This window comes from Perca flavescens, chromosome 3, assembly GCF_004354835.1.
Source record: "Perca flavescens isolate YP-PL-M2 chromosome 3, PFLA_1.0, whole genome shotgun sequence".
In the NCBI taxonomy this organism is placed as follows: domain Eukaryota; kingdom Metazoa; phylum Chordata; class Actinopteri; order Perciformes; family Percidae; genus Perca; species Perca flavescens.
The window spans coordinates 18,954,601-18,966,746 of NC_041333.1; the positions used below are offsets into that span (position 1 = coordinate 18,954,601).

At 40.4% G+C, this 12,146-nt stretch overlaps 1 protein-coding gene across 2 annotated transcripts in view; it reads right to left on the reverse strand.

Annotated features, from left to right (window-relative positions):
* The window catches only part of vps53 (VPS53 subunit of GARP complex), a 29,230-nt gene that overhangs the window by 10,939 nt on the left and 6,145 nt on the right, over nt 1-12,146 (reverse strand). Inside the window, exons 5-14 of one of the 2 annotated variants that reach the window (XM_028574357.1) lie at nt 9,176-9,262; nt 8,847-8,962; nt 8,212-8,331; nt 5,207-5,285; nt 4,954-5,097; nt 4,694-4,836; nt 4,036-4,177; nt 2,780-2,875; nt 1,817-1,911; nt 371-613 (exon numbers count right to left, since the gene is read on the reverse strand). In XM_028574357.1, coding sequence (XP_028430158.1) covers nt 371-613; nt 1,817-1,911; nt 2,780-2,875; nt 4,036-4,177; nt 4,694-4,836; nt 4,954-5,097; nt 5,207-5,285; nt 8,212-8,331; nt 8,847-8,962; nt 9,176-9,262 — 1,265 coding nt within the window. Of the gene's footprint in view, nt 1-370; nt 614-1,816; nt 1,912-2,779; nt 2,879-4,035; nt 4,178-4,693; nt 4,837-4,953; nt 5,098-5,206; nt 5,286-8,211; nt 8,332-8,846; nt 8,963-9,175; nt 9,263-12,146 lie in introns of both variants that reach the window. The other variant, XM_028574356.1, reaches the window with a different exon arrangement.

Below are 12,146 nucleotides of genomic sequence, written 5' to 3' on the forward strand. Positions count from 1 at the left end.
CGTTTTATTTTCCCGTCACTTCAAATCAGTCGGGCTGTCTTAGAGCCAGCATGTACTGGCCATTACAAGACATATTAAGCTACTTCCATATTGGCTTCAGCAACTGTCATTGCATAGTGTTAAAGTCAATATGGACGTGTCTTCATATTGAAGCACTTTGATTTGAGAATGTCAGTACAGTTAGTGCTTACCTTTTATCCCAACATTGAATCTCTCTTTGTTTTAATTATACTATGGGACAAAGTTTACTCACAGAAAACCACAGGTGCCCCTAGCTTTATGTGAAGACTATGAATTCACCTACATGAGAATGGACAATTCTAATACATGACCTCTTTTTTTTAAATGACCAAACCTGAACCAGTCTTACTTAGGTAGGTTGCCAGAGAGAATCTTCCAAGCGTACTCTCTCAGGAATTTCTGGAAGATAGTTGTGAGGGCGATCATTGGTTCCCCGGTGCTCAGTTGGGAGCACTGCACCATGCACTTCTTGTAATAGACAAAGAGGTCAGCACAGCTGGGCAGCACTGCTCCGCCCTCCTCCGTGCCTGCCTTGGGTGGGCCTTGTGCTCGGAAGTCAGCCACAAACCGGTCAATCAGTTCGCCCAGGTTCCTGCAGATGCCGAAAATGTTGCGCCAAACCCACACAAACCCACACACACACACACACACACACACACCACAACACACACACACACACACACACACACACACACACACACACACACACACACACACACACACACACACACACACACACACACACACACACACACACACACACACACACACACACACACACACACACAGTTGGATTAGGGGCACATGAAATCAAATTCAATGAATCAAATAAAAACATTGAAAGATTAAAAACATATGATTGGTTCTTAAACCCAAAAAATAGGATACAATAACCGGCAGATAGACAGAGAACCATATCAAATGTATGATAAATAGGAGAAAATATTCCAAGCATATCACAATCCTCAGTACTACAGTTAACAGGTCCACAGTTAGTTGGTGTGGCCCAATCCAACTGAATCTTGGAACTAAAGCCAAGGACAAAACAAGCAGGCCACTGTTCTCTCCTGCTATGTCCCGCTGGGGACAGGCTGATCTGGCTGTTGCCTGTTAAAGGCCTTTGGATTGAACTGAAATGAGGTTGTAGCTGCAGAATAGGTCAATCCTGTTCCCTTGGACAGACAAATGGCATTTAACAGTCTAGGGAGCCAAGAGCCAGGGGCTGCATGCAAGCACAGCAGTCTCAGAACTGTGTTCAGTTTCAGGAGTGATCCACGACTGGGGGAGGGGAGGGGACTGATAGAGGAGAAGTGAAGGATGATGCTAGAAGAAAGAGGCAGGAAGAAAACAGAAAGAGACTGTAAAGAACAGGGAGAGAAATAAAAATAAAAATAAAGAATGAAAGATTGAGATGAGGAAAGGAGGAATGAAACAAAACTTATGCAAAAAGAAAGAGGGGTACCAAAAAAGGAAAGAAAAAGAGGTGGGAATGAAAATAGGCAGATCTGCTGTTGCAGCACTTATTCAACCTCCCTCTCTTTCTCCCAGCGTCTGTGGTTGTGTAGCTAATGGGAAACATTTCTGCCACAGTGGAGACAGAGGCATGTACAGGAACAAGAGATGGAAAGACAGAAGAGGCAATGAAGTAGAATGGGAGATGGGGGATCTGATTGATGAGTGGGAAATGGAAATAGGATGCATGTGCCAGCTTTAAACACAACCTGCTCCTGAGTCTGGGTCTGTTCACCATGACCCAATATGGCCTTGTCAGCTTGTATGAATGTGTGTTGCTCACTTGTCTTGGGATTCTATGTAGACGTATAGATGAGGTTCAAAGCACTTGGAGACAATGCCATGGAAAGGGTTGTCCGGAGCTTTTGGCTTCCTGGGCTAAAAGAAAGGAGGTAAAATGAGGAATTAGTGAAGTAACAGGTTTTAGTTGTAGCTCCTCTGAGTACCAATCAGTTTATATTTTGCCTCCAGCTCAGCAGGCACACAATAAATGTCAAAACACTCAACACCGTTTTCACATAAGATGGTGTAACATGAAACTGAAGCAATTTCCTTTCCATGCATAAAATACACTCAGCTACCACTTTATTAGCTCCACCTAACTATTACTAATGCAGTTCAATACAACAGTCCTGCAATAATCATACTTTCATGAAGATTATTAGATTAATTTTTTTTGTTGAAACCGTTTTAAAAGGAGGCGTGACTTCAACTTTATGATAATTTTAGAGGCTGCAGTTTGTGGTGTTGTGTTATACTGAGAAGTATTTCTAACCTCATTGTAGGACTGTTACAGTATATTAGTAAATCAGATAAGTTTCTTGTGTTTAAACTACTGCCACATACCGTAGGCACATGGTTGTAAGCTTAGGTAAGTACGGTGGTGGACTGGTAGCTGGAAGGTGCTCAGCAAGGCACCGAACCCCCAACTGCTCGGGGCACCTGTCCCTCGACGGCTGCAGCACCCTCACGCTGACATGTCTTTGTTTGTGCATGTACAGGTACTGAGCATGTGTGAGTATTTCAGGCCTGTGTGTAATGTGTGTTCTAACAACAGAGTGAAAACATTGTAATTTCCCTTGCGGGATTAATAAAGTATAAACTATTATTATTATTAACACATGGGAAAATATTTAAATAATCACATTTACCCTTTTTTTTATCTATTTGGCCTAAAGAAAGCAACATCTGACTGTACCTTTATGTTGCAGAACAGGTCAGATGGGGTCATTCCAGGATAACTCACCTTAGCCAGATCCTGGTCCTTATCTGTGCCCACATCCTCACCTGCCTCATCCTCCAGGAAGGGGTTAGTGGTCTCGAGAGGGCTCTCTGGCTTCTTCTGCTATAAAAGCATAGATCAAACTTTAGTATTTTTTTCAATTGCTTAATTATTAGAGCATCATTAGGGGTTTGGCTGCCACTAAGGTTGCTTTCACGCCTGAGCTGTTTGGTCTGTTTTAACCGAACCCTGGAGCGTTTCGGGGCATAGTCTGGGTTGTTTGGGTTGGTGTGAAAGCTCATTCGAACTCTGGTGCTGACCAAACAACTAAACTCTGGTCCCCTTGAAAACAGGGGGTCTCGCTTCGCTTCCAAGTGCACTAGAGTTTGGTTCACTTTAGGTGAGAACACGATCCGACCCAAATACAGGAAGTGGACCAAAAACGGTGCATTTACTAGCCTGCAATTTCAACCTTGCACACAATTGACGGACTTAAAAAAGGGATGCCAACCATCAAATCTATAACCTTGTATGACAGTACATCACTCATGGTCTGTGTGACAACACATCATCATCTTTCTCTCTCATCAGTTTATGTTGACCATTTTGTGGGAGGCTTTGGTGAAAATGCACCTCCAACTATAAAATTTCACTAAATCAAATCCCTGATTGAACTACAGAACCCAACAGGCATGGGTGTACACTGAACAGAAGACAAAAGAGCCTCTGACTAGCCCAAACATTATCAGTTCTGAACTAGGTTGGCCTAGTTGTGACCCAACAAACTAATAATCATAATCGGTCCATTCTCTGTGTATCACTTCCACCTCCACACACCAAAATGTCCTGGCTGAAAAGGTTTCTTCAGGCTGGGACACAGAGAGTACTCATTGTGTGTGTGAGTGTAGAACATAACAAGCCACGAATCAGCAGTTTCATGCAAGTATGATTATGGTACAATGAAAGGCCAACAACATCAAAGAAATATTGTGCCTAAATGGGACCAATCTGCACGCTGCCATTTTGCTAAAACAATACTGAAAGTATGTCAGCAAGTGATACATACAGTCTCATTGGAGACACATGATGAGTTTGAAAAATCCTGTGATTGGATGACATTTTATAATTCAAGAAAGGGGTTAGTGAAGGGCAGGAGTGTAATTACAATCTCTGATCTAATTTTCTCTGTTTGGACATTTTCAGCTTGAATAATTTGAAGCAGCTGGAGTTAATAGTCATTAGACTCGTATGTATTGTTTGTCTGTTTGTGCTTTTCTCACTCCGGGCGTGTCAGTCAAGGTGCATCCTGTGAAGCGTTTGGCCAGAAGACCCTCGAAGTTTGTGGTCCTCTGAATAGCAAACAGAAGCAGCTTCACCTCAATCTCCTTAGCCCGTGTTCGCATCACTTTGGCTAGCTCCACCCTTACAAACACACATGAAGAAATGGACATAGTTTAAGTATATTATCTCTAATTTCAATGCTTTGACATCCCAACAATGATCCTTGTTAGTACATTATCGTTTCATCTGTCCTTTTAGCAAAAACTTGTCTTTTCAGGCTTTTTTCTAATGACACTAGTATGATTTTTGCCAGAGGTTTCTTTTATTGTCAGCTGTAACAGGGAGTAACACACAAACAGTCTCTCTTTCGCAGCGACCTAGTGTGTGGACACTAGGTCACCACTCATGTCGTCAACTGCTCTTAAAGCCAAATCACAGACTCACGTTAGGCAACCCATACCAGTGTGGTTCATTTTGTAATGCAGAAAAGTCCCACGACCAATTTCTGCTTTTTTAATTTAAATCAATTACATTTCTTTCTTCTTTTCTTGGGGCCAGAGACACCGCATACAATATTCGCTAAATAGGCTAAAGCCACAAACCATAAAATGTGTTCCTAGATGGGGTTTTATACCATATGTTGTGGTGTGTGTTTACCTGGTGATGTGGCAGAACTCCACAGCAATACGCTCTGTCATGCACCAATCCTCAGGAAACATGCGTAAATACTTCTCCTCATAGTCGACCAGCTGCCGTTTGATCCAGGCATAGCGGCGATCGATCTTGTCTAGCCATGCCACCTGAGCAACACGGTACAATATTTTTTTCATTCGTACCTAAATACCATCTTTATCTATTAGGTATTTACTATAATTAGATATGGTCTCGTACTTTATGGAATTCAAATTTTTACTCACATCTTGGTTTTCTTGGAATAATACAAGGTACTCTGAGAGGTGCTGCCTGATGAACTTTTTTATGATCTCCTGTTTGATGCGCGGATCCAGCACATTGGCCACCAGGCAGGCATCTCTAAGCACGTTACTGGGACCACCTGGTCTCTGGATGGATGAAAATAAAAGTTTGACATTAAGTTTTGTATGGGGGGGGGGGACGACGACAACAAGAGAAGAACATCTGAAAATACAGTTTCCCATACAACATATTTACCTTGGAGCCTTGAGCGGGGAAGGATTCTTCAAAATCTGCCAGGATCTGAGTCCCCAACTCACTCTGCGCTGCCTTGACTCTAGAAAGGACAAAAACCAATGGCACCAAATTATAGCACAGCGGAGTAACTAACGTTAGATGATGGCTATGTTGACAGTCATAAAAGCCAGTGCTCATGCGGTGCTCTCTACCCGACTGACAGACACACTTTCTAGTGGTGTTTTTTAGCGGCTGTTGCCATAATTTTAAGCCGTTTTAAGCCAAATGTTGAAATGACTGAAAATGCCCCTTCCTTGTAGCCGTGATAAATTAGCCTGAAGCTTGATGCTTACCTGTTCAGGAGGAAATTAGCCAACTTGGCATCCTTTTAGCCTCTAAGCTGTCTCCATCTTTCAAATACAGTTCCAATATTTACCCAGGGTTTGTTACTTCTCTGGTCATGCAACTAAAAACATGGCAAGGTTTTTTTTTAGGTCGGGGAGAATATCTCTGTTGATCCTGTGCGTTTGTTTGCTGCTTCCATGGCTGTACAAAAGCTGTAGCGCGCTGGGTTTGGGTTTTTACAGGTCTATCTGGCAACCCGGCCTGGCTGTCAAAATGGGCAGTTGAACTGTCACGTAACGGAGGAGGAAATACTGGCATTAGCATTGTTTTCAGAAAAGATTGTATTTTCAAGATTCAAGATTGTATTTTAGCATGTTTCCTTAATATCTGATGAAATTTTTGGATTAAATCCAGTAAAAATATTACATATTGCACCTCAAAGTTATGTGCTTGCAAACCTCAAGACCAGTGATGTTTTTAAAGTGTCACAGCACCCACTACAAAATCAATAAAAATAATAAATAAAATCCAATAAAATATTTTGAAAAATCCAAAAATGGTAGAGAAGGGCTTATATATATATATATATATATATATATATATATATATATATATATATATATATATATATATATATATATATATATATATATATATATATATATATGTATATATGTTAAAAATGAGGTCTACTTAGACAATCGAAATAAATGCTCGCTGTCGGCTAAATATCCAACTACCCATCTGTTTTGTCAGCTACAAAGAGTATGAGACTCTAATCTCACACACACTGCTCTACAGCTCTTGTTTCGGCTGTGTCTAACACTCTAATAAGCTGATGTACAGAGACCAACCTGTCAGCAGCAGGTCTGACTATGTCCAGTCTGTTGCTGCATTATGTCCAATCATGATATACAATAGTACAACATAGCTGGTGAAAAGAAAAAGGCGTATTAAACAATAATCAGTTGATCCTGTTCAAAAGGTGACAGCTACACTGACTCCATTTAGTCAAGGTTCAAAGTACTGTTTGGACAAAAGGCCAATTTTCTTTCGCTCAATTAAAAACATTAAGGCATGAATAGAGAAATGTCAGTTGGAGGCTTTAATATGCATTTAGACTGTAACCCGGTCAAATTTTCACATTTGCTTAAAACTGAACTGTTATTTTGAAGAGCTGGAAAGGTAGAAATTGGACAGTTCATATTTTTTCAGAATGAAAGATTACTTGCTTTAAAACTTTCTGTTTTAGCCCTTAATTACTGAATACTGTTATACACTACATTGTCTGAATAATTATTATTATTATTAAATATGTATTCCTGTTCCTTTTTATATTTTTATTTAATTGCATAATTGACAGAAGGTAAGTGGTCTTTTGTTTTATGTTTGAATTCAGAATTCAATAGAAATGTGTCCTTTGTTCTCTTGCAATTATTTAAAAATTGTTTTATTGTTTGGTGAGTTAAATTTTGCCTCCGCGCTCTAAACATCCCTTAGCTACTGTTCCCCCTGGTTGTAATTCTGGAAACTCCCCATCTGATCCTTCATCCTGCCTCTATATCCATGTTTGTCTTCTTTTATCTGTAGTATTTTTGTGGCTGATGTGTTAGTCTGCCCACGTTTGTCACAGAGAATTCTTTCTGTTAATTACTTTCTATACACTTTCTATTAACAGTTTGTGTCCAGCTGTCTGCTTTGTCTTCATATCTCGCCCTGCCCTGTGACTCTCCTATCATCTGCTTCTCCAGCAGAGTTAATTCTTCCATGCAACTGTTATTTGGTAGAAACACGGTATGCCACACCTCAGTCAAAACAGAACAGAAGGTCATCCTTTTAGGACTTTTTGGGGATCAGCACTACTTTAAACTTGATTAACTTGGCCAATGTGTCCCAAATGGATTCTAATGTTCTTGGAAAATAATAGTAAAAATGGAAATTTAATCAGTCAGGGCTGTGGGAAACAACAGCATAACAATGCACTTTGTTCTCTGTGTGTGTGTGTGTGTGTGTGTGTGTGTCTTTAAACAAAATACCACATGCAGATATTGGCTTGACTCTAACCAGAGCAAACAAACATTCCTAAATGTACCATTGATTAAAAATGATACTGTTAGATTGATAGACAGTTGCAAGCATGAACAACAATCTCAAGTGCATAATTTAATAAATGCATCTTACACACACACATATATGGAAGAACACACTTGGAGACACAAACATGTCTAAGAAAAGTGTGCCCCTAATCTCTCACAATGAAAGAAATTCTGGCATAATAGGACCCATTCAGTGTTTCCTTCCTGTGGGTTCCTGTATGAGTGGGGTTGTGCGTGCATGTGTGTGAATAACTGCATAAACAGGATGTAATACGCAAAATCCCTCTAGCCAAATACCGTAAACAATTTTCAAAAGTTCAGCTGATGAGCTGTGGAATTTTGCAGCTGTAGGCAGGGACCAGGCTTTGAACTGGCTACTGGAAATGAGCTGTTATTACAGCTATGCTGCCTATCCAACAACTGCCGGAGTCAGTTTGAGCAAGGCAGTAAATTCCTCAGCGTTCAAAAGTTACTGCAATGCAGCTGATATACTCATAGAAAATGCACTTGTGGAAATTGGTATGCACATAGTATGCACATACATCACCGGTGAGTGTGTGTATTCATGTGTGCATATTAAGTTACCTCTCAGAAAGCTGTCTGATCTGGGGTATGCCCATGTACTTGTGGAAATGTTCAAGCACGTTGACCACTCCCTGAAGCAGGTTGGCCACCTCACCATACTGCCTCTTTCTGGTCATGGCTCTGGAAGACAACACATATATGTGAATTATTTCTATTAATATATAAAGAAAATATAGATCTTCATATTCTCTATGGTACAATTGTCAAGTGATTATGCTATGCCCCTCTGTAAAAATAAATTTCTCACAAGTGTAATTTAATTCCTAACACACTATAGGTAAGCAAGCCACCCCCTGTCCTTAACAAAGCCTACAGAATACAGAAGGATGTGGAAACAAGATATTAAAACGCTTAAGCCCCCTTGTGGGGAGAGCACAGTATGTTTTCCTTTCCACCCATCTGAAAAAGGGTAAAATTCTATGGGATTTTCTTCTTGTTTTGCAGGTAATTCCGATGTTTTCATCAGTATACAATTAGCAGTTTTAACCCCCAATATAAATAAATAGAATTCTAATCCTTTATCCTAAATTACGTCCATATTACAACTACAGAGGCTCTGAACAATCCCAAATAAGCTTTAAACTGTTAATTGTGTAAGCCTTTTGGTCTGATCTGTTAAATGTGATTGTACGCACTCTAAAGAGTCAACACCCCCTGCCAACATATGCAGGTGGTTGAGGGTGGTGATGGATGTAGTTAGGTGGCGCTTCCCATGGTCCAGCTGCTTTATGTCCCTCGTAATCTCCTTCACCTGTGCAGGAAGACAAACAAGTCAGGCAGTCTGGTCATACAGAATGGAAGAAAAGAAAAAGTAAAAAAGTACAGAGACACACAAACACACCTCTGTCCTCTATTGTAACAGAAGGATACAGGGTGTATCTCCCTTGTTTTAAGCTTCAACAAGACCCCTATGTGTATGTGTGTGTGTGTGTGTGTGTGTGTGTGTGTGTGTGTGTGTGCATACCATTTGTTCAGACTTCTCTGCCTTGTCCTTGATGTCTTTGATTTTGCCAAAAAGCTGCTGGATGGCCATCTGGGCCTCTTCCAAAGCCTGCCAAAAACAAAGAGAACAATATGAAACATACAGAGAAGACACATTTTCAACCGCTGTGTACCACCACCATATGTCTGTATTCTTGGGAGTGGGCAACTACAATTAAGTGGTCTGAATGGGCTTGATATTTTGGGCATAGAATGCCAAAGCCCAGCTCAGCCCATCACTAATCATGTCAGATTTACACATGAAGCAGAAACAGCAGCAAGAAGTGGGGAAAATATGGAAAACCAAACAGAACTGTTCAAAAATAACCTTGAGAAAGAAAAGGGATGAGAAACTTTTCACCCAGTTTACTCTCACATGGAAAGCTACGGAGTTTTCTACCTGTTGGCTGGTAAATCAGATCAGCAATGGCGTACCGTGCATTAATTGTGAATTAGCTAACCTAACAAATGTGCATTAAACTGCCTTCTAGTGTCTGCTGGAAATTAAAATCAAAAATGAAACAAAAGGGTCAGTCTGGATTTTCTTTCATCCACAAATTCATGGGCAGAGAACATGGAAACCCTGTCAGCAGCTGGTGGTTAAATCAATGTACATTTTATTCTGCTTTTAATCAAAATGTATCATCCCGTACATAAAATATCAACTTCCCTTTAAATGTCCTTAGAAGAAATACTCACAATATATTGTTGTGAGAAACAGGGTAGTTTGTGGAATACCTGTCAGTTGTTGTGTGCCAGTCTGGGTCAAATTTCCTATCCGCACTCATCCCACGTATGCATGTTCCCAGTTCTGGAATACAGACTAATTGGCCGTCTAATTTGCGTGCTATCTGGATATCTGACATGGATAGGTCTTAGTTTGACACATGAGCCATAAAGCTAATCTCTGCATAAAGGCTTTTCAAAAGGCTAAAGAGATTATTAGCACTTTTAACAGTCTATAAAGCCAAACCGGATTAGATAACATTAGACAGTTACAACTGTAAGACAGTTAACGTGCTATTCTAATATTTCCCCATCATCTAACATGGCAGCTGTTCTTTGATGGCCCTAAACAGAGATTGTGCTCCGACATCTGATGCCAAGGTAATTGGCTTCACTTGGTCCCATGCTGTGACACAACTCTCCTTAGATTCACACACGCACACACAGAATGGTAACAGCCGGTACCAGCTGTGCAAGGAATTTACCACTTTTACAAGCACCTCTAAGAAACAACAAATGCACACACACACACACCAGAGGATATTTTTTTACTTCCTGAGTGTAGCACTTGGTGAAAGTGTTGTGGAGACACGGTCAAAGTAAGGACGACGCCATATGACCAGGTCAAAAAATCACAACAAAACCATGTTGACATTTAATTCGACAAGGGGAGTTTCAACCTTAATATTCTTAAACTAAGCTAAAACGTCATCCAATCTGTGCAATATGATTCCATTAACACAGTCTGCCATGGCCAGACAGAAAGACATTCTTCTTTAATAAAGATGAGCAACAGCGGAGTGCAAGCAATAGCTTGCACGCATGCTTCTTTCTTTTTGCTTCAAACTACCCTTTTATTTTTGGGTGATTGGATAAATGTATTGGAAAAATGCATGCAGGTTATGGATTTACTCTTTGATCTGAGAGCGAGGAAGGGAGTGCCACTGAATTTTTAAAGAGGTTCCCTGGAGGAGTTCTTGAGCAAACAAAGTGCATGCAGAAGAGGCCAGAACATCCAAGGCTGCAATTGTCGCTCATGCAAACTTAGCTGAGTCTATCTGGCTCGCTTCCTAGTGCTCATTTCCTGTATTTAGCCTTGAGGAAAGCAGAGAGAGACCACTGCCCAGCAGGCGCCTCCATGCCTAAGATGTTATCTGCTTTCACACAAACACGCACATGCACACCAATGTATCCCTAACATGCAAGCAGCACAGGTTCCAAGGCACATAGGCGGTAATATAGAGTTCAAAAAAGGAGCTTGAACAGGCTTGGGATGCCCTTCACTCCTCCCTCTGACAGACATCAGTGAAGTTTTCTTAAGTAGACTGTGTATTAAATAGTACTTTTGAGTTTAGGGCCAAATAAAACAAACCTGATCAACCAAACAGGGAGTATTTTAACAGTAACTTTGCCATCATGTAAACATTTGTAGCGAGACAGTTTAGAGAGTTAGAGTGTTTCACTTAACAGAGAACAGAAGTTCTTTGTCATAGCTAAGGCTGACAGTAAATAATATCCAAAGCACCACTTTTGAATGCATTCTGTTATAAACAGCAGCATGCTACTATACTGCTGCTACGCATTTCCTTGATGGTTTAATTTTCCCTTCATGAAGCAATACCAAATGTTGGCACGGTTGGTGTTTGCAGATGGTGTTGATGACTGAAAAAGCATAACTGAGGCATAAGCTGATAGAAGCTGTTGTTTTAAAGGTCGCATATTATGCTTTTCCGTGTTTTCCGTCATATGTACAATGTTATAATGTTGGATTTTCATGTTAAACATGGCCAAAATTTCAAATAATGAGACAATCGTATTTTAGACAAATCCCCGTGAGCTAAAACTTTCAGATTTCTGACTATTCTGAACACTCCGGTTTCAACAGTTTGTTCTACTCTCGGCTAAGTCTTACGTAACTCTAAGCTGGCCTTCTATGATTGGTCATCTGCTCCAAGTAGGCAGGTCTGGAGTGTTTTTTTTTAAAGCCACTGCAGTGTTAACATTGTCCCATGTAACTACATGCTAACAGCAGTAAACAATGTCACCTTGGCTGCCAGTGTCGTTAAATTAACCCCTCACATTCCTCCTGAAACATTTTCTGTTAGTAGTATTTGGTTTAAAAACCTTTATTTGACTACAGAAATTGCTGCTATATTCCATTCGTGTCAAGCACATGTAAACATGTTCTAGTACGAACACAAAATGCAAGTATAATCCTGAAAAGGCTA